Source organism: Aulonocara sp. 'chitande type north' Nkhata Bay, linkage group LG4 (assembly GCF_057382095.1).
Source record: "Aulonocara sp. 'chitande type north' Nkhata Bay isolate Kocher_YH1m ecotype deep benthic linkage group LG4, A_spYH_male_GT1.1, whole genome shotgun sequence".
Taxonomy (NCBI): Eukaryota; Metazoa; Chordata; class Actinopteri; order Cichliformes; family Cichlidae; genus Aulonocara; species Aulonocara sp. 'chitande type north' Nkhata Bay.
In genome coordinates this window covers 34,332,304-34,355,565 of record NC_141347.1, presented here as the reverse complement: position 1 = coordinate 34,355,565, position 23,262 = coordinate 34,332,304, and the positions used below count along the sequence as shown (strand labels likewise).

At 40.6% G+C, this 23,262-nt stretch overlaps 1 protein-coding gene across 1 annotated transcript; it reads right to left on the bottom strand.

Moving 5' to 3' along the window:
• Window positions 1-4,665: 4,665 nt before the first annotated feature.
• On the bottom strand, window positions 4,666-22,533 carry elac2 (elaC ribonuclease Z 2). Its single transcript, XM_086290124.1, has 24 exons — window positions 21,805-22,533; window positions 19,270-19,320; window positions 19,106-19,176; window positions 17,808-17,872; window positions 17,648-17,705; window positions 17,509-17,577; window positions 17,294-17,398; window positions 16,908-16,963; window positions 16,754-16,812; window positions 16,448-16,520; window positions 16,255-16,367; window positions 15,187-15,285; window positions 14,968-15,106; window positions 14,652-14,737; window positions 14,217-14,338; window positions 12,932-13,028; window positions 11,158-11,296; window positions 11,035-11,073; window positions 10,690-10,799; window positions 8,501-8,600; window positions 8,290-8,410; window positions 7,743-7,821; window positions 7,262-7,406; window positions 4,666-5,103 (listed from the first exon to the last, which is right to left on the bottom strand). Exons 1-24 carry the CDS (start codon window positions 22,125-22,127, stop codon window positions 4,861-4,863), a joined length of 2,562 nt encoding a protein of 853 aa, XP_086146250.1. The 5' UTR covers window positions 22,128-22,533; the 3' UTR covers window positions 4,666-4,860.
• Window positions 22,534-23,262: the final 729 nt, after the last annotated feature.

Sequence of the window (23,262 nt, the reverse complement as noted above, 5' to 3'; positions counted from 1 at the left end):
AGACCAGAACGGGGCCGCTCTCTGAATCAGCAGCCAGGCATTAAATGTGAGGAGAGGCGAGCAGGCTGCATAATTGACTCTGGATTGAAGTGGAGGATTCAGGTGGGGAGGTGTATCTGATTGGTGGTGTCCCGCTCTGTTCAGATCTGTCTCTCCTCATTCCACACCAAATAAAGTATGACAAACACGAGTAGCACAGCTGTCTGTTTGTTAGATGTTATATTTTAATGACTTCCCCTCTCACACACGAGCCATGCACGATGCAGATCCAGGGATGATAGCGAGGCTTCTACTGTCTTTTATTAGCCTTAATTTCTCACAAGTAATAATAAAAATAATCCCTCAAGGGGCTCACAAATACCTGCAACCACCTGTGCACATGCAGGTTTCCAAGGTAAGAGTTAATTAGCCATAGCATATTATTTGCAGATGCTACAGGCTTGACTCAACCAATTATCAAGAAATATGTTTTCTAAATCACCTCAACTAGTTTGATGCCATCTTGCAGATTGAGATCCAGTTTTTCAAATATCTAGCGTTTTAGATATAAAATGTAACAAAGGTTAACCGAGTTTATCTTGCTGCGTGCTGAATAGAAGAAAAACTACACTCTTTACAACAGCAATGTCTCTCTAGGCTGAAGGAAAAAGTAATCAGTTCTTCTCACAGAGTTTATATCGTTGGTTTGTAAAGTCTTTTTTTTTTAGTTGTTTTTCTGTTTGTTTTAGCAAAATGCATCCATAGTTGTGTGTGTAATATTACAATGCTACAGAGGTTTCTCATGTGACATTATTCACACATTGCTTGAGGAAAAATGTTTATGTTGTGTTTAGCACCAAATATGATTTTTTTGGTTCCCAGCTGTTTCTTTCTTTAACATGTACACTTTCTATATATTCAAGTAAAGCTGAGGAACACAAGCCTAAGAATTTCATTACAGGTAAATGTTGCTACACTATTTATCTGTACACGACAATAAAACTTGAAACGTGTTTGTCTTCAAACATTTGCTAGCTACTAGCTGTGTAGTAGCAAAACTTGAGAAAGTGTAACACAAACCAGATTCGGGGATTTTTCACCTTCAAAGTATAAGCTGTGCTTCAAACAGTCTCCATTTTGGTTTGTGTCACAAGTCAGCGTGTTCAATGTAAACCACAGTCAACCGGGCAATCTGTTAGCAATCTGTTAGCAATGGTAAATGGTAAATGGCCTGCATTTGTATAGCGCTTTTCTAGTCCCTAAGGACCCCAAAGCGCTTCACACTACATTCAGTCATCCACCCATTCACACACACATTCACACACTGGCGATGGCAGCTACATTGTAGCCACAGCTGCCCTGGGGCGCACTGACAGAGGCGAGGCTGCCGGACACTGGCGCCACCGGGCCCTCTGAATCTCTCTCAATCTGTTAGCAATGTTAGCAACAGCTAGGAACTTTTTTCTCCTCACCAACTGACAATGAAATACATGTTTTTCCCTAGCAACTAGTTGTTGCCACGGGTAACTGGCTGGTCTTTAGGTCTTATTCACTTAACCCTACGTTTTGACGATGATTGTCACACATCCAAAATGGCAGAAACATCATGTTATTATTGTGATTATTAAAACACCAATACTACATATTAATGCTAAGTAGTACACAAGTAAAGCGCTAGAATTTCATTTACACATTTGTTGGATAGTCTGTTGGTCCAGTTAACTGCACAGGATGACCTGCATTTAAAATGCACAACAGCTAAAACACAGCACAGTGCTCTAGTTTAGTTACTCCAATTAGTGGAGGTGAGGTCTAGCAGACCGGCACCCACCTGTCACTCATTGTGGCTAATCACACATAACTTTAAGCCTTATTGCAATTTAAAAAGTTTATCTATTTTTCTTTTAAATGCAAAACTCAGAAAAATCGGATATTGACATGCTTCCCTCTAATGCTATATTCAGACAGATGATTCAGACAAATGTTTAAAATGATTCATTCATTCAAGAGAACATGAAAAAATAAGAACTTCCAGGTTAAACTTCAGGGCTTCCGTTTAAAAGTTGCTGAAACTGTAAGAAAAAGAACTGTCCAAAGTCTCGATACATGTGAGACTCTGAATGAGCTTCCTGTGGAGGATCGTTGTCCAAAGGGGTGCCTAATGAGCCAGAGATGCACATCCTCACAATCTGTGAGTCTTGGTCTCACATGGTCACCATTGTGGGAGAAACTTTGATGCCAGCAGGCTTCATTAGTAACCCACAAAGATTCCTTGATGATCTGGGTCTTTATTTTTGGCAATAGTGAAGCTAGTCCTAAAATCTAGGGGAAGGTGGTGAGGTTTGTAAAAACAAGCCTAATGATCAGAGAAGTTTGAAACAAATCTGATGTTAAGAAACTGAAAGAAAAATGTCATTTACTTTCTATCTTGTGCTGATTTCTACTATTAGTCCAATATATTTGGCAAACAAATATTGTACTTTTTAGTTTTTTGTTTTTAATTTTGCATATCCTAAAACAAATACTTTCAAGAAGAAAAGCTTGCAATTCAGGGCAAACAGTGAAAGCCCTGGTTGTCTAGTGAAGACTAAAAATAAATATCAATCAAAATCAAAGTGAAAGCAATCAGTATTCTTCCCTGCGAGCTTCTGTCATTGCCTGCTTGCATCCATTCTTTAATTTACTGCAGTTTAAAAAAAATACAAATAATTGGGAAAGAAAAAGGAATGAATGAATACCACTGCAGTCACTCACACAGGGTAAAAAGAGAGCTGGCGAAATCTCGGGTAAATCCATTTGAATCATGTCTTCAATATTCATTTGTGGTGGTCCACTGCTGGTCAAGTGATGATTAGGTCCATCAATCCACCATTTTGACTCTGCAATGCTTATGTCAAAACTCAATTATGCCCCCTTTCTGCTTATCCCGCGTGCCTCCTATGATAGAAGCGGCCTCAGTGGTGGCAAAGGCCTCTAAATGGACTCAGAAGGCTCAGGAGCAATGCATCTTCATCTCACTGCTTCACACTCCAGAAAATAGGCTAATCGCAGACCCACCGCTCAAGTCACTAATCTCCGAAAACTCACAATTACTTCATGGTTCTGGCAACTGTCTAATGAAAGAGGAGGGGATCCTTTTAGGAAGTTCATCTGTTCTAACTGTTGCCTTGAATTTAGAGCAGAATCACAAGTGATGGAAATGTTGACAATTTTAACCTAGACACAAAGGTACTGTACTGTATTTATTCTTATTGTATTCTAATTTTTGCGTCATAACTTTTGCACTGTCCACTTCCTGCTGTGACAAAACAAATTTCCCACGTGTGGGACTAATAAAGGTTATCTTATCTTATCTTATCTTAAAACTGTCATACAAGAAAAAGGGTTGCGGGAGAACAAGGCAGTGGTAAATGTCTTCTCGGAGGGCAAGTTCGCTGTAATTGAAAGGTCAGACCTCTGAAACCAAAGTTCATTCATGCCTGCAGACTGTATGCGCCTCGTGTCATACGTCAAATCAAAAGGCAACTTTTAAAAAAGCCAAACTACAGTTTCATAGTGAGCCAGCACCTTTAGTGTAGTTTCTAACAATGCACCCGACCCTTCTGGTGTCTCAGTACTTTTCCTCTGCTGTGAGCAGAGGAGATTCCTGCAGCCGCCCCTCCCTCCAGTGGCAAAAGATAATAGCCCATCTCTTCATGAGGCTTATTACCATGATTTTTCCTTTAGGCCACAGTAACAGGTACCTCGAAGCTCTGATGGCTCACTGAAGCCCCCATGTGGACCTGTGTGGAAATATTCAACATACCCCTCGTAAAGTATCCTGGTATCTTATTAATTTTCAAACATCATCTGACGCTGAAAGAATGGATTTCTTTGTTAAAGCCTTTCTAATCATTTCTATTACATTGTACTGTTCATTGATCCCCAGCTTCTCCAATCAGCCTTTTGAAGTGTTCTTGGGCAAGACACCGAACATCTGCACCTTTTGGCATTTCAGTGTGTGATAAATGACTTCAACAGGAGTAAAAGTGCAGTATGACTGTGGCTTGTTCATAAATCAAATTATTCAGTAAAAGACCAGAAAAAATAAGCTGCTGCAAGATGTGAAAACATTAGAAAAATGAACTTCTTCTGGTGAATTCCTTAAAGCCACAGATCACATAAAGGATGGAAACTGCTACAGTGACAACGTCCACTGTATTTTGGAGGGTTAGCATAGTTACTTTGACCATATGCTACCATAAGTAGCACAGCACATCAGATGTGATCCAGAGACACTGATAAGCTCCAGGTGCCCACGTCAGCACACCTGTTTATCAACATGGCCACACCCCTCCCTACAGAATCCAGCTGGATGAGTTGTTATGAAGGGGAAACGCTCCACAGAGACTCAGAATGTAAATGCAATATTAAACATGGGCATCCACGGGGATTGACTCTGTTTTGGTATCAGCTTCCATTTTGACATTAAAGTAACTATAATGTATGCAAATTACACTTTAGCTTCATTTTTCAGCTCTGGATGTTGCCACAAATTAGCTTCAGCTGAACAGACTATAGAGATTTGTTGCTATTTTTATGTGAATGTAACTAAATTTAAACTAGTTTTATTCTAAAAGTTTAGAAAGTCTGGATTTAGACGTCAAGTGAAATGGCACCCAGCAGGAAACAGATTACAAATCACTGTTGAAGGACACATGGCGAGCTTTGCTTTATTCTGTTTAACACAGATCTGCACAGTTAATGCAACAAGCGCATTTTCTTTAATCAGACCACACAAGTCAAATAAAAATCTCCAGCTCATTTAAATAAAATAACTCAAGATGGATTCATCTAGTCTTTCTTTTTTTTCAAAACTCATGTTTAAATGGAAGAGAGGAATCAGCTGGTTTTCAGCCTCTTCGTTTCTACGTGTGCTGCCGTTTCCTCCTGGTCTCTTTTAGCACCTCTGCCGACGTCCGGCGCTCCCGTCTTATGCTCGCTGGTCACTTCAGAGCTGCTTCCTCTTGGATATCTCATCTCCCTCCTCTCCCTCCTCTCCTCCATCTCGCCGAGCTCCTCGGCAAACAGGGTTTTCAGTGCAGGAATGAGTTTGGGGATGATTTTGGAGTCATCAAAACGAATCTGTGAGTAGATGAAATAAAGGAAATTGCCACAATATTTAAATGAAAGCATTCAGAACTATTCCATTTAGACTTTTTTTTTTTTTTACCATTTAGCTCTTTTTATCCTTATTTATACTCTTTACAGTAAATGTTTTATATACAGTATAATTTCCTTGTTATTCTTGTATAAATGTTTGTTGTTGGTAGTTTATGTTACAAAAAATGGAAAATCTTGTCTTGGAAGTTGCAGCAATCACCATCCAACTACTAGCATTTCTGCTAACATTTAGATTAAGAAACAGCTGAAAAACCGTTTCTAAATGTGCCTTTAACTGGAGATATTTCATCAAACTTAAATACTAATTTGTCATTTCTCGTGCTTTGGTTTAGTCTTACTGGTAATGTATGCTGTCTTACAATCACTAATGAGCAAGGCTGAGGAGCCAGAAGTTTATCATGTCAGTCATACATAGGGAGAAAGTACTCAGCCTCCACTAAGGTCCAGGTTTAGTCCCAGCTTCCTGTTTTTACATACATGTTTTGTTAATACTGTGCTCCCTCGTTAATTGCGGGAGTTATGTTCTAAAAATAACCCGCAAAGTAGTCAGCTTTATTTTTTACAATTATTACAGATGCTTTAAGGCTGTAAAACCTCTCACTACACACTTTTCTCAGACAGGCGTGAACATTTTCACACTCAAAGTTTGTTTTTTTAGGATTTTTTGATCTATAAATAAGCGCCGGTTTTATCATAAAGCCCGCGGCATTTTACACAGATAACCAGAGTCACGTAATCTTTTTGGGCCTTGACTCCTGGGGCTTTGGCTTCGTCCTGAATTATAAAGGTGCGAGAGGGCATTCGTTTCCAAAATAAGCCTGTCTCAGCCATACTGAAAACTTGTTCAGGCTTATATCTCCCTTTCTTGATGATCGCTTTAAATTTGTTGTTCACCTATGCCTCTGCTCTAGAGGTATCCGCAGAGGCGGTGCATGCAGTCAAACACTTCTAAGTCCAAAGCACTTCTGAAATTTGTCAAACCAGCCCTTGCTGGCATTAAAAGCACTCGTCGATGGCCTGGACTCCGCAGCATCCTGCTCCTCGCTGTCAGCTCAAGTTTCATAAAGCTTTTTAGCTTTGATGCGGATGATGTTGGTATCCAGCGTAATGTTCTTTTTTTATGTAAATGTGACAAGCTGAACGCATTCTGTACTGTACAGGAGACATGACATGGAGGAGACTGATTGACATGCTCTACAGCCAATTAGGATGCAGAACACAATGCGCTGTTAAAAAAGAAAAAAGAAAAACAAAAGCATGCAAAATTGTGCACAAAAAAAATCTGCAAAACTGGGAGCCCGCGAAAGGTGAACCGCGTTATAGTGAGGGACCACCGTACTGAATAAAGAGATTAACCCTGTCCGGACACAATGTTGTTCTTTAATTTTCTTATTTAGACGGACGGGAAAAAAATCAGATGAAGCAAAATGTAAAAAACAAGATGTTGATACTTTTGAAAGTATCTAAAGATATTAAAGTTACATATTAAAGTCACCATGAACTTTAAAGTGGAGTTGAAGGAGATGCCAAGCAGATGATATAGTAGTTAGAGTAGGTAAAGTTAATTAGCAAAGAAAATCAGTCCATGACTGCCGATCTCTGCCAAGCAAACATGAAGGCAGGGCTCATCACAGAGGAAAGCCAAGGAACTAAGCTTCACTGAAATGTAGAGATGTCCTTAAAACCTTAAAAAAATGTTATTTCTAAAAGTATTAATATACTATTTTTTGAAGTTCTTGCTCTTGTTGTATATAAATGTGCAAAACCTTCTCTAGGAACGCATAAATGGACCCTGCTGCTGAAGCTGTGGATGAATTGGAGAAAAGTTCATTTCTGAAAGCAGAGCCGAGAAATTTCAACTGAAGCTCGGCTGAAATGAAACGAGTCGAACTTTCCAAGTTTAACTCCATGGGGACCCCTGTCTGCAACACTATAGCATTAAAACTTTCAGGATTGCGTGATCATTAAGAGAGCCTCCATCTGCACACGTCTGTGGACCATGTTTCACGCAGTGTCCCCGTGATGCCTTCAAGTGCAACAGGATATCTGGAAACCAGCTGTCAAATCCAGTGAGACATTATTTGTCAAAGAAATCAGACACAGCTGCACTGAGACTTACTCTCATGTGGTCGAAGGATATTCCCACCCTGTCGTTGAAGTCTTCGCTGAAGAGAGGGATCTTAGCGTAGCGCTGGCTGAAGTGATTGAGCATGATGAAGTCGGCGTTCATCTTCATGCCGATACCGATGGCCTGGGAGGTTGTACTGTGAGAAAAGATCAGTCATAAAGTCACAGATTTACGTCGCTCTTCGATGGGAACGTTGTTTTCTAAAGACATAAAAACGCGCTTTTGTGAAGACAGACGCTCACAGTGGCGCCGTAAAAAAGGAACAAAAATCAATATCAATATGTGCGGAGAATGAAGAGATTTAACAATGCACTCAGAACATAACGGCTGCCTCAATCAGCAAGTGAAGAGAGCTCTTTGCTAGCTGACACGGAGCTCCACCTGCTTGTTTTTCCTCCTCCAACATTTCCTTCATTTCCTTCATTAAATCACCTTAAAGTACCTGCAGAGCCACACAGTTTGTTTCACTCACCTATGCCTTTTCTCTACAGCTTCCTCCTCTAGCTCATCCTCCAGCGTGGCCTCGTGGATTAGTAAGGTCGCATTTTTTCCTGGGTTAAAAAAAGAAAGAATGAGATTGAGAAGCCCAAATCAGAGGGAAGCACTTAGAGCTTCTTCCCGTCCCACAGGAAATCAATCAGGTGGTCAGTGTGATCAAGAATCCGCATGCCCTGTTTGTCCGGTGAGCTGAGCCATCTATAATGAACAGACTTGGGAAACACTGGCTGTCTCTGGGAGGCTTTGCTTGGACAGAATCCAGTCAAGCAATTTAAGAAGAGTCAATGAAGAGGGATCCCAGAGGAACCATTAGAAGAGGCTGCCAGCTACAAGAGTGATTGAGAGCATTAAGAAATATCGGATAAATTATTCAAAACAACCCGTGTAGTCGAGCTAGAGTCAAGATGACCTTATATGAATCACTGTAATATCGAAAGCGGACGCTCAATTTGCTATTATGTGCTTCTGCCTAGATACACTTGGGTGACGTATGGACTTTAATCAGTCTGAGTAGGACTAACCGATGTGTACGAATGCGTCGCAGGGCATGGTGTCTCCAGAAAAGGCCAGCTTCCAGCCTGCCTGGTGAGTGAAGCTGCAGGCAAAGGCATTCTTGCAGTGACGCACTAAACATGTGTGGAACTGTGAGACACACAGGAATAAAACGATGAGTCACTTTAAAAAGGCTTCAATAAATAAAAAAAAACACGTGACGTTCAAACGGCTGCTGACCCGCTGCAGGTTGTTCTTCTTCAGCATCGCTTGGATGAATGACTTCGTCCTCTGTTTGGGAACCTCGACGGTGTCACACAGAAATTTATTGGGGATGAGGCTGAAAAACAAATCAGACATCCTTCAGAGAAACGACGCACTGAAACTGACCGTTTCACCTTTAAGCACAGACAAGTGCGTGCATGATTAGTGTGAAGGGTGTCTTCACTAAATACAGAAACTGATATCACAAGGACCTGGTGCAGGAAATTAACAGAGAGATGACTTACATTAAGTTAATTCCAGTGGTCTAATGTAACATAAAGCCAAAGTGCAGTTCCTGTTTTGGCCACTTGAGACTGCCTCCAAAAGCAAGTCAATCCCCATAGACTCCCATGTTAAAGGCCAACATTTAGTTGGTCATGTTTGCAGTCTGCAAATGTGTTTTTGCTTCTATGGACGAGTTTCTCCCTTCATAGCAAATCTACAAGAATTCATTTGTATTCCTGAGCCAACTGATCGGTCCCAACACAGGCAGCTCTACGCCTCTCCGACATGTTTTTAACTGTTGGTGCCTTTAGGAATTATATGATTAATATTATGACTTGCTACTTGGTTCAGACAAAAAACAAAAAACAACAAACAAACAAACAAAACAGGCTTGTAGGTTTTTCTGAAGTCTGATCTAACTGCCAAGGATCTCTTACCCAAATATGTAAATAACTACACGATGACAGCCAAAACACAGCTGATGATGATTCGAAAGCAGTGAGCACAGTGTCTATGCTCATCTGTTATCCTGTTCATGGTTTCAGTCAATGCAACTTAAAGGCTGAAAGACCTCCTGCTGCTATAGTTCTAGTAATTTAGTTTACTGAGTTACTCCATAAGCATTTCTCAAAACTCGTATTTTCTATGTCATATATTTCTATAAAGTAAAAAAACAACAACATACTTGTAAATTTAACTGTACAAGTGGATTCTTCAATTACAGACCTGCCCCTTTTTCGATTTTTAAACTCAAATAAAACAGAAATTCTCATCACTGGTTCAGGGAAGCTCCAGGTATTCAGTCTTCCCTAAGCCCTTTATCCATTCATGACATCACCTGTTAGAACCGTTAGTTTAGTCTGACCTTTGAGAAACATTTAAAGAAGGTCAGACAGTCCTTTGTTCTTTATTCTGTGTTTCTTATAATACTGGTTTTGATATGTGCAGCACAAATAAACATCATTATTATTATTAATGATATGTTGTTAAGTATTTAATAGTAGTCTATGACAGTGTTTCCCAACCACTGTGCCACGGCACATAGGTGTGTCGTGGAAGATTATCTGGTTCCACCTGGTTAGTACTCTAAACGACCAGCCTGAGTAACAGGCAGAGCAGTTACATTCTCTTCCACTAGAGGGCAGTACAACTACCTGCTCTAATTAAATGGGTTGCCAAGTGCCAGTAAAACAGAAGAAAACGAAGAAGAAATGACATAATAGTCAAGCTGCGAGTTAGATAACGCAGCGCGTAACAGCAATAGATACATATTTGAAAATAAAAGTATCCAGTCTGACCTGGTCCTGGAGAAAACTGACCCAGATGAAGGCCCTAGCATGATTAGTGGTCAGAAGAAAGCAAAAGAAGTATACTGTGGACAATATACCGCTATACCTGGTGCGCAAGGGAAAATGATCAATATGCTTTTTGTGACATTTGTGTTTGTTGGTGTGACGTGTGATCTTTCTGATGTGAAACATGTGCCGTGGCTCCAAAAGGTTGGGAAACACTGGTCTATGAAAGATCAATGACAAGAATTAGCTCCCTAAACGTACTGCATGTAATTACATGATTTATATAGTTTAGGAATCTTTCCAGCTACTCTGAACAGCTCAAACACTTTTCAACCAATCAGAAGAAACAAAATTAAAACCCCTGAAAGTTGCTGATAACATAACGCCAACTGTATTTGTCAAAAATACACCAAACAGACTTCTTTCTTTGCCCAGTACACACAAATAATGTAGTGCAAGTGGTATAATATACATAAATGCAATTGTGCTTTGGTTTTACTATTAATTTCACATTATTATAAATGCAAAGACACAATGAAACTGTTCAGTAACAGCAAAAACAGTTCAGCTTAACTAATCCAGTACTCATGGAGCATGGAGGTGGAGTGTGTCCTAATGAGTTAAGATGTTTTTGTGTCCACATACTTGATGTGACTGAGAATCTCCTCGCAGTAGTCGTGGTACTGGTTGAGCCAGGTCATGATCTGAACCGGAGCAACCAGGAAAATCAGGCTAAATGGCTTTCCCAAAGTTGCCTGGAGGTATAGATGTGACACAAACCCCTGAATGTCATTATTTGGGATCCTTACACAAAACAAGGAGGTAGTATAAATGGTAAATGGCCTGTATTATCTTTACACATCCAGTCATCCATCCATTCACACACACATTCACACAGTATATATCAGAGGTTTCTATTTTTAACCAACCTTTCATGTCTTGAGTTTTCACTTCAATCCAGAAAAAAGAAACAGTATTTCAAATACTCACCAGTGCCCTTTCTCTCTGGTACAGCAGCTTCACCAGCCCCTGAAACAAAAAGATCACAACGAGAGTAAGTCGAGCAGTCTAACTTTGTTTTTACAAGTTAAAACCTGATGCACGGCTGCTTACTGTGTGATGGTCAGCATGCAGGTGTGAGATGAAGACCGTGGCGATCTTGGACAAAGCGTCATCGACGTCGTCCCCGTAGTGTCTGCAGAGCTGACCAAAGGTTCCCTCTCCACAGTCCAGCAGCAAAGACTGACTCGGGCTTCATGCGAGTACAAACAAACAAACATGTGAAACACGCCCAGACAAACACTAAACTGCAAACAGTGGGTGAGTACAGCCTTCTCAGTACACACGCATCATTATTCATTACAGGACGCCTTTGTAGGTTTTACAAATTTACACTAAGAAATCATTTTAATCAGTTTTTAAGCCTCTTAAAATTGACTAGAGACAGTGAAGCACTGTTTAAACACTACTGAGGATACATGGGGAATACATCAGGTGTATACAACGATGAAAACACCTGCCAGGATGCAGCAGCAGATTCCTGCAGCTGAATGAGATACTGTCTAAAACTGATTTTTTAAAAAATGGAACATTTGAACCTAATTTACATCACAGATGAGACTTTGTTATTCTTATTTGGACCAAACACAGTGGTAACTCAGTGCACTGAAAAATGATGCAATAACAACATGGCTTAAAGATTTAGGTTTTAAATATATTTAATTTAGGCCATTATTCAGGTCTATTCCCTTCATGACCACCAGGGGAAGTAAATAACATTGATTATCTGGCAACTTTCAGGAGAGGGATGTTCTTTACGGTGGTGTGCTGGAAGAAGAAGATACATATGGAGAAAAGCCACTTTGTAAGCTGTTTTAGAGCATCTTGTAGTTTATGTGCTAATCCTTTCATGTTCTCCGTCACCTCCACCTTTCCACCCACTCAAAACTCGCTTAATTCCCACTTTGGACATCAAACATCTTTGATCTCTGTGGGAATACCTCCCACCTCTCTGTGTTTAAATACCACCACACATACTGTAAGATGCAATGACCTTTCCTAAGCTAAACACAAAAGAATAATAAAATACTGAGAGATCATCTGAAGTCAGATGTAATGTCTTGAGTTTGGATGGTGGAGGAGGATGCACAGATGGCTGTCTATGAATCTAAATGTCAGAATAGCAGTGAGCTTTAATGAAAGGATCAGAGTGATGACTACAGAATGACTTTGACAGGGTGGGAAAAGTGGAATTGATTAAAAAAAGAAGACCAGAAGTCACCCAAACTCCCCAGGAAAGCAGTGAGACGTGAGAACAAAGAACTGAGGCAACAGCTTCAATTTAAAATTCAGCCCTTTTGTTATCTACGGCAGCATACTATTGCCAATATGAAACAAAAAGAAACTTGTGCAATATCTAGTCTAGGTTTAGGTCATATACTGCATTAGGTGCTTGGAGACACAGTGAATAATATCCTCTGTACTGCAGATAAAAGCTTCAGTCTGTGGAAACAATGAGACGCTCTCAGACGGCCGGGCTGTTCGTTGACAACAGATATTTGATTGTACAAGTCAGACTCACTTTTCACTGAGAGCCAAAAGTTTTAAATGTGTTTGAGTCATTTTAGCAGTTCCTCTGTAACACTGAGTCAAACATGAACATCAATTAAGGATCTCACAGGATTAAGAGACGATCGAAGCTTCTCTTTGGCTTCCTGTTTTGACCGACCAAAATAAAAGCAACATATGCAATCTCATTAAAATGTTGGTTCTTGATAAAAAGATGATTTTCCTCTTTCTTACGTAATAGTCTTGAAATTCTAAATCAATTTTTATTTCAATGTTGACACCAGCGGTGAGCTACACTGCCTGTCCTGAGAGATGTTACCTGATATTAACTAAAGTGCCGCTGACATTCCTGATCTTCATCGGAAGAGCTGACCCAGTTCCCAAGAAAACCACCTCTGGGTATTTTCCTCCTTGACCTGCAACAAAAACAACACAACCATACATGCACGATGAGTGAGGTCGACAAACAAAAACACATTACTAATGCAACAGAGAAAGAAGCACACCGGGGGAATACTTCAGGATCTAAAAAAGGTGTTGGATGATCAGACGTTGCTTTTAAGTAAATGAGACAGGTATGGCATCAGAAGCTTGCCTATCACTGGCTAATTCAATATTTGGATGACAGGTATCAGTATGCACATATAAATAATACAGATTCTGGTTTATTAAAAGGTAACTTGTGGGGTGCCACAGGGTTCACTTCTTGGACCACTATTGTTTACATTACATAAGTCAATGGAGTGCATTTATCCAAAGCAGTGTTTGGATACTCTGGAAAGTAAACTACTGACTGGTTTGAGTCTAACAAATGATCTCCTCACCTTGGAAAAACTAAATGTATTAAAATCGGAAAACCACTCATTAAATAACCAAAGAAAAAGTTACGTTAAAACTGCCATAATCCTTCAAGCAAAATGTTTTCCAGTTAGTGTTAATAACAAATTAACCTGGAAATTAAATATAAAGTATCAAACAAAAGGTCTAAACTGCAACACTGTTTTAATTTGAAGACTTCTTATGCCAAAAATCACTAAGCATTTTATATTATTGACTTGCTGCTCCACGTATGACTGTATAGAGCTGTGAGGAAACACAAACCAAACATCAACTCGATCTTTTACTCCCAAAACATAAAACTAAATATGAGTGATAACAAAGAAAACCTACTGAGAGTCAACAAATCCATAATTTATTGGATTAAACTCACTGAAATCCAAACACAATATTTATGAGCTGTTTAAAATGAGGAATAATAAAAACAAATTTAATTAAAACTTGTTTTTAAATTACAGCATAGAAATAACATGATTACTCAGGATTGTGCTAAATGTATAGTGTGATGATGGTCTCGACACAGTTCATCCATATCCATCTTTTATTTAAATCAGAAGCTAAAATTGCAGTCGATTTAATTTTCCTTACATTCTGACTGCTGTATTACATAAGCTGTAGCTTCAAGCTACACTCTTTCAGTTGTTCATATAATTTCTTGTGATATTAATGAACTTAATACAGATAAAGACAAAAATAGGGCACTGTAGATAGACCATGCTTGAGTGAATCCAACACTTTTTGGGCGGGTGCTAGTTTCCATAACTGACCGGAAAGCTCTGCAGAGCCAGCGGAGCAAATCTTCCTGCACTTGTCCACTTCTGCCAGAAAGTTTGGGACCTCAGAAGCTTCTTTCACAAACTCCTCAGAGTTGCAGGAGGGGATGGCATCTCTAACAAATGAGACAAGAGTGAAAAAGACACACACCACTGCCTGCAAAAACACTGCTGGGGAAAAAGCAGTGGGTTTTTTTTCCCTCTCCCTACATCTGACTTTGATGCGCCTCTACAGTACCTGACAGAAACAATGTGGGAAAAAATAAAAATAAAACCCTGACACTTGTAAGATGAGGTTAAAAAAAGACGAGGAGAGAAGAAAGCAGTTGAGAGGGGCTGGTCCAGCGCAGATCGTTTTCTATGACAAGCCGGCGCTCGGAGCTGCAAAGTAACGATGGCTAAATTGGAGGGATTGAAGGACAAACTAACCTTTGCCACTCCATTACAGGTCTGAGCTGGAACTTGAGCAGACACTCCGCTCTGACGTTCGGGACGTGTAAGGCCGCCTGAGGCTCCTACAGGAAACCAAAAAATAAGAGTTTTTTGATGTTTTCTTACATGCAGTTTGGGAGCTGCGCTTCTCACTCTCAGCGTATAAAACAATGTGCTTTTTCAGCACAGTACAAGTCGAGTTTAAATGCATGCAGGGATTAGTCTATTGTAAAAGGTGTAAGGTCAAACTTCCCCGTTTGAAAGGGAACGTTGCAGTGAACACCGAAATGTTTCTTCTGTCCATCAGCCTTGCCTTTGCTTTGTAAGCTTTCAGTTGTGGGAAGATTTCTGGGTGGATCATGTTGAGCTGGGCCTGAATCTTGTGACTTCTGATGTTGTGGATCGTGCACGCGTGTTCATTAAGGATCAGGTGTTCTGTCGTAGATGGAAACCTGCAGAAACAAACCACTGAGTGCTCGGTGGACAAAATGCTGTGGCAAAAAGTTTTCAGACAGAGAGAGAAACTGCAAACCTCTCCATCCACTTCTTGTATTGGTCTGTTTTCAAAACAGACTCTGGAGTCATGTGGACCACCAACGCAGCAGGGTCCTCCGTCCCACCTGTCTGGTATCTGGAGGGGGTGACAACCTCAACTTTAGACACTTCTAGAGAATATTTATAAGAACCACACTTCCTGCCACAGCACAGAAAGAAGCACTGGGTCAAACTTACACACAATAACTGGTTATCGTTGTCAAGTTAAACACCACACAGGCACTAAATGCACAAAGGCTACAGTAGCACCGTTTCATCACGTGTGGCAGTGTTGCTTCGCTAAACTATTTTCATCTAAGTGCGTCATGTGCACATATCAGGTCTTCCAGAGCAAGAAAACTGCAAATTGTGACTCTTTGACTCTACGTAGCCTGATGCGGGGGAATTAGTTTCTACCAGGATACAGTTTCCTTTAATTCAAAAAAAGAAAAGTTTCAAGGTCCTACAAGCTCTCATGTTATCAGGTTTTTTGTAGAACTGAGTTAATCTGAACAGGACACTTTTATGACATCATGATAACTAAGAGGGAAAAAAAAGACATCATATCAAAACTTTATGACCTATTTAAAAGTTTATAACATGAGATAAACGAACAAGACAACGACCTGCAAAACTGAAATCTCAGTTTTATGAGTTTGTACCATAGCTCACACTAATACACTGTGACTCATTAATGCATCTCCTGTCAAGTTAAATCTTTATGATAAATATACATCAGATATATGAACTGAAGGAACTTCTCCAATGCTAATTCTGCTTGGTCTGTATCCAGGAAAACACCATTATGTTGCAAATGAATGAAGATAAATCAGCACATTAATAAATTAATAAAAAAAAAAATCATAGATCAACTTGTTTTGCACTGGAAAAGACAAATAGTTAAACTATCCACTAGAAAGAAAAACCGCAAACACCTAAATGTTAAAACCCAAAACATTTTTGATCACTTTCATCATTTGTTTTATCTGAGAACAGCATGATTTTATTAAAATAATAATTAAAATAGCGCTGGAAAAACAAATGTGACTGGCAGCTAAACTATTACCTTCCAAGCTGCTGATTGGTGCAAAGAGCTCCAAGAAATTCTTCAGACGGACACTCGACCATAATAAAGACTGGTCCTGGATCAGTAGGAGTGCAGACCTGCTCGGGTCGGATCTGAAAACCAGCAGCGACAGAAATGTGAGCAAGTCCAGCTTAGAGCTGCAGCCTGAACGAAAAGAAAACAGAGTCTTCACCTCTTTTCCTTCATGCACGATACTTTTCCCGTCTTTCAGAGCTGCAATGATGGGACCAATAGCAGCTGTGCCCCTTAAAGGAGGAAAGATCAGGAAACAGTTCAAAACTAATATTTTGCTACTGCAAAGCTTTTTATAGACAAGAATTGTTTCATGTAAAGTATAATTTGTGCACACCAGTGTCTGCCAAATCCTCAGCCAACTGAGTACAAAGCTTTTAAACATTAGGAAAACAAAAAGTCCACATTGATAAGACAACTGGACCTCATGTTAACTTGGAAAGAACATAACAGTGATTCCACTTACACGGGCAGCCCGAGCTCTTTGGCTTGAGCAACTAAGAAGTTGCCCTTCTTTGGGTGAAGCTGTAAAAGTGTCAGACAGGTAAAAAGCAAACTGTCAGATACAATAAGCTTCAATTTGCACGTCACAGGATGGACGTATTTTCACAGCGTCCTACCTTGCAGGCAAAGGCAACCACCAGAGAGGAATCTCTCGCTGCTGTTCGCCTTTCACCTAAAATTTGAAGCGATTGTTGCACTCAGTTTGTTCATTTTATTACCAAAGACACGCAGCCACAGTCGGCCTATTACACTTTTATTCACACCTCAGTCCTGACAGAAGACGGCATGAAGCCTAAAGCTTAAGATCCCACATTGTGGCTACGCTTAAAATTATTTCCAAATCTGATGACGCCGATTTATTTTAAATGATTATTAATAATTTTTAAATTTGATTTTGTTTTTGTGCTGGCTTTCTGTTTTATTTGAATGCTCCAACCTCAGGTGGTCAAATGAATCTTATCTGTATAATACTGCATGTCTAGTCTAGCCTGCTCTGACTCACCTGGATCGTCTGCACTGCTAACGTCGGCTTTCTGTGGAGTCGCCTGAGTGGGGCTGTTCCTGCCCGACCTGTGGGAGCGATTTCTGTCATTGTCCCTCGACTTTGCTGCAGAGACGACGGCATAAAAAAAAAAAAAAAAAAAAAAGATTAGATGACAAACAAACTCCTTCCTGAGGTTAAGGAATAAAAAAATAATAATCAGGAAACAAACCCACCGAATATCGGCACCTGATAAACCGTCATGGTGTCATCGGAGTACGTCTCCTCAGTGTACGGTCGGACCGCTGGGACGACACAGTGAATATCACACAGACGTAACACAAGAATAATGCATTTGTCTCAAGTTCAACATACACAGCTTGATGTCCTCCAGTGGTCCAGAGAAAGACTTGATGGCATTCAGATAATTCTCCTGTGATTAGAAAAAAAAAAGGAAGAGAACAGATGTAAAGTGAATCCTTTCACATTAAAAGCTCCTCAAGGCGTGTTTGCACTGTTTGATCCAGCTTCTCACCAGCTGTGGAGGTCCAGAGAGAACACACTCAGGGACGCCGGTGTCCTTCAAGGTTAATATCATCCCTGCAACGAGACGAGACACAGATGAATATTATTACAGAACAAAGAGATATAAGAATATTTAATATACTGAAATTAACCAAAATCAAATAGCTATTCTGTGTAATGGCTCTACTTATACAGAATATAGACATAAATCATCTAAGGGTGCACGAATATTATTTTCATATAAAACTGAAAATAACAAGTTTAAAAAAATAAAAAATTGACCTGTACATTCAGAAATTATTTCAAATTATGTGCAATTAACAATCAAAGTAAAGCAGGTCACGTTTAAAGGGTCATATTCTGCTCTTTTCTATGTTTTATTCTTGAACTGTGCATATATAATTCCAACCACCGTAATAAATCTCGGCTACAAGAGCTGTAGTTTATTCCAGGTCTTCGTGTGGGAGTCAGTCAATTTTCAAAGCCTTCACTTCTGCAACCAGCGTGGGTTTAAGGCAAATGATTAAGACGCAACCAGTGGAAACAAAAGGAGGTCTCTTCATGTTTAAAGGGATTAAGGGTTCATCTCTTTGTCCAGGTGTCAAAGGGATGAACCTGCTCTGCTGGAGGTTTCTTCCTGTTAAAAGGGAGTTTTTCCTTCCCACTGTCACCAAAGTGCTTGTTCATATGAGGTTGCATGATTGTTGGATTTTTCTCTGCATGTATTATTGCAGGGTCTGCCTTACAATATAAAGTGCCTTGAGGTGAGTATTGTTGTGATTTGGTGCTGTATACATTGAATTGAATCCCACAGTTGCCAAGTACTTGCCCATAAGGGGCCGTGACATTGTTGCAGTTCCTAAAGTTTTCATCTTAAAATATAAAACACCTGGAGACGACTGTTCCTGTGAGCTGTTGCTGCATAAATCAAACTGAGCTGCAACAGCACGAAGCACAAAATTCTGCAGGTTGAGGTGAGAGGCAGACCTCCGCCTGGGTTGGATTGTTATTTCAGTGTATTTGGCTCCATCCACAGTTATGAAACTGTCCTCAGCTTCAACTGGCATTTTCATGAATGCATATATTTCACAAAATATGTCACTAATCAAGTTGTGCTTTTAGAACCTCCCTGTTGTAAATAATGCAGAAAGACACAAACTGATGAATACTGGTGATGAAAACATTTTATTTCCATTAATGCTGAATATTACTGTCATGTATGTGACTTCAGCTCTGTAATATATACCTGGTGTTAGTGTGGAGCACCAGTGTGATGACAGGGATTAACATGAACCTGTGTTCACTGACCTGACAAGCCTCCCACGTTCTCCCAGCTCAGTCTGGTCAGGAAGATGTTGTCCAAGCGAGCAGCTTTCAGCCTGCCACAGGAAAACATGACGATCATGTTCATGCTGTTTTTAAACCACCAGACAGACTGAAATCTTAACGCTGCTGTGGCATCACCAGCTTACTTGTGTTCCTGCATGAGCCTCTGCGTTCCTTCACCACAGTTGAACAGGTACCTGCAGCAGAGAGAGGTTTGTTTTGCATAGGTGTATTTCAGAAAGCGTTGGGCGAGCTGCGATCAGAACCTCTGAATTACACCAGGCGATTGGTCTCAGGATTTTAAGGGCAAGAAAGATTATTATCATGATCATTCCTGTTGCTGCATTATGCTCCACAGATTGTGTCAAAGTTCCTATTTTTTGTTTTATGCCAAACTGTCCAAAGCATCTTATTATCATGTTGAGAAGCCTTTTCTTCGCCTACGCCAAGCTGCGTAAAACTAGGTGTGTGTGCTGCTGAGGACCTGAGTAAGTGCAGTCAAAGGTTTAAAGTTAGTTTTTGCTATCAGAGGTTACCATAAAGTAACTACAGCCTGCTCCACATACACTCACACTGGGACACTTACTAATATCAATGCATTTCCAGCTTTGTCAAATCAAAACAGTCCCAAACCGTTACCCTTACCTGCACCTAACTTTAACCCTCAAACAGGTCTTTGAAAGGGAGTGAAAAGTTCTAAAATATCATCACTGAGCCAGATACTGTATGAGAAATTACAGGAGCTGCGTGAGAAACCAGGGATGTCTCATGCTGATTGGCTAAAGACTTGGCTAACCCTCATCAAGGAGGACACTGTGGAGAAACATCTTTCTGCCTCCAGTAATAACCACAACAGACATGTTTAGCCTCAAAACCAGTCAGCAAAATGTGTCCGGAGGTCACCGAACAAAGGGAGCGCCCCACTCCCCCTGCCAAAGGCAGGTTTAATGTTCTATGTTCATCTTTTATCCTGTCTATGAGAAGGTCAGTGATTGACTTTGTGGTTCTAGCGTCTGATCTGAGGCAGTTTTGGACACTTGGATGCTGGATGAGATCTCAAAGAAGTCTGTCAGGCAGACCTGGAAACCCAAATGAGTACTGAGGAGGCACCTGACCACACGGTCTTTTTTAAGGTTATTTAATAGAAAAACAGAATATAGCACTCATAAATCACTAACGGCCAGTTTGCAGCCATCATCAACTACAGGTAGACGACACCTGCCTGCTATGGTGACGCCTCCCCTCCCTCCTGCTCAGAATGACGTGTTGGTGAGGAAATCATCTCGACCTTGGCTAACGTGAGAAAAACCCCTTGCAGAGTTAACCCACGGAAAGCTGCTAGTCCAGATAACATTCCTGGGAGAGTACTCAGAGAATGTGCAGAGCACCGTAGATCTTGCCCTCAACCACCTGGATGATAAAGACACATATGTACAACACCTGATTGGAAAACTGAGCCTACAGGGCCTGAAAACCTCCCTCTGCAAATGGATCCTGGACTTTCTGACGGAGAGACCTCAGACAGTTCGGATCGGTAAAAGCATCTCCAACACCACCGCACTGAGCACTGGAGGGCTGTGCGCTCAGCCCACTACTGTTCACGCTGCTGACTCACGACTGTGCAGCAATGCACAATTCGAACCACATCATCAAGTTTGCAGATGACATGACTGTGGTGGGTCTCATCAGCAAGAACGACAAATCAGCATACAGAGAGGAGGTGCAACAGCTAATGGACTGGTGTAGAGTCAACAGCCTGTCTCTGAACGTGGACAAAACAAAAGAGATGATTGATGACTTCAGGAGAGCACAGAGAGATCACTGTCCACTTAACACTGATGGATCATCTGTGGAGGTCGTCATTGTTGCACTTTTCTATCGCACTATTTTGTGTCTTATCGTTCTGTTCTGTCTGGTGTTGCACTGTTTGTTTTGGGGGGGGGGGGGGGTTGTTGCACACTTGCACTTGTGTGCAAACCCCCCCCCCCCCCCGTTGATTGTCTGTTATATGTAGCACCACGGTCTTGGAGGAACGCTGTCTCATTTCACTGTGTACTGTACCACTGCACATGGTTAGAATGACAGTAAAGCCACTTGATAAATATACACTGATTAGTGTGTATTCATGTCTTCCAACAAACTGATGCAATCTCATAAACTTACAATTAATCCATTAAATACAAATGGTCTGTGGGAGCCATGTCTGACCTCACAAATGCACTTCTGAAAGACTGGTCAGAAATTCCTATAAACACTCCCAAACCTGTGGAAAGCCTTCCCAGAAGAATTGAAGCTGCTACCGCTGCAAATGTTGGGCTGACATTAGCTTAAACCCTAAGGATTAAGAATGGGATGACACTCAAGTTCGTTTAGGTGCGAAGGCGAGTAAAGTTTCAAGTAAAGGATGTCTCATTTTGTTAAACACCTGTCTCGACTCCTCTCCTGAGGAGAACTGAGATATGAGGTGAGGACTCGAGGACCCACAACCTGTGAAATACCAGAAGTGAAAAGTGTAGCTTTCTCTGCATCACTGCAGTAAAGTGGAGCCCAGGATCGCTTTGACCTGCTGTTAATGCCTGCTATTTTTGCAAGTGTGCTTACAGTGGGGTACATTAAAAAGTCAAGTTTTTTCTAACATACAACAGCACAAACAATGTGCTCCAAAGTGCCTTCAGACGTACCTGTTGAACTCGGAGAATACGTAAACTGACGCAGCATTATCTCTGCTTCCAGCTCCGACCACCTGCAGGTACACAGTGGACGGTCCGTGAACGTCTCCTCGCTTGCTGCGGTTCTCTTTGGTTTTCACTCTGCGCAGCGGCTCCTTCTGCTTGGCTTTCTTCGGTAAATTGTTTTTGTTGTTAGTGGTAGTGGTGGCCATGGTCCGAAAAAGCTGAAAAACAGACCGATGGAGAGAAGAATCGCAGCGGACAGGAGCAGGGAGAGTCCTGCCGTTCACAAACAGCGACGTGAAGTGCCAGAGCCTCACATGGAGCCTGTTCATGCTAATCGTCTCCCGCAGTCATTCAAACCACAGCGTACCGATTAATCACATGTAAACGCGCTGAGTTAGTCTTACTTAAACATTACTGTCTTCTTTCTGATCGATTAATTGCCCCACAGACGGTCTCCGCTCATTCCACAAGGGCTACCAAGTTGGTTGACACCGTATATGACACATGTGACAACTTTTTTCCGGCATCTAGTGATGACGTTGTCCGTTCTTTATGCCGATTGGTTTCCGAGATTGTTTGGCAGAGATGTGGACCAATCAGAGCGGGGTTTTCAGAGACAGAGGCGGGAACAGAGCCTCTTCTTGAAGATGTGCTTAACGTAAACAAAGTACTTCAAAATAAAACGCCTAAACGTTAAATTACACGTGGTTAGCTCTTTATAAACCGAAAATTATATATAAAAAAAAAACAGAATCACTAAATTTAGTGCATGTAAGCAATTTTTAGATTATATTGATTTTAGTTTATTATCAGTGTTATTAATACACAATTATTATTAAACTTTTACATAAAGCTCATGTTACATAATATAAACTACACACAATATGGGTTTCAGGGTTCCTGATACTTTGCTGATATCTGATTATCTGCATGCGACCTGGTTATGTTCCCAAAGTGACCAAGAAAAAAAAAAAAATCACTGCAACACTTTCAGCCCTGGAGATCTTGCATCAGTTAATCTACCACTGAAATATGAGCAATCCATACTAGTTCTAAGAACATAATTGTTCTAAACTGGAAAGACAAAAAGTAGTTTCTTGTGACTCTTTGTTCCACCCAGTGCCTGTTACTGTATGTTTCGCCACTACTTTAGGTTTTGCATACATGTCAATAATATTACTACCACCCCATTAAACTCATAAAGTTAAACTACAGTATGAACCAACACAATTACAAGTAAACAGCTAGAAGAAGTAGTTAACAGTATTTGTACACATCAAAAAGTTGTTTAAATCACAGTCATAGTCTGAGCATCTGAACGTTTTGTGCTTTTCTAGATTCACTAGGAATTGTATGGCACATGGCATAATTTAATATATTACATTTTTCTCCTTAAATAGCTGCCTTTTTGCAGGTGCAGGTCACCTGGATCCAGGCAGAACAGACACCGTAAGAGTAAAGAGG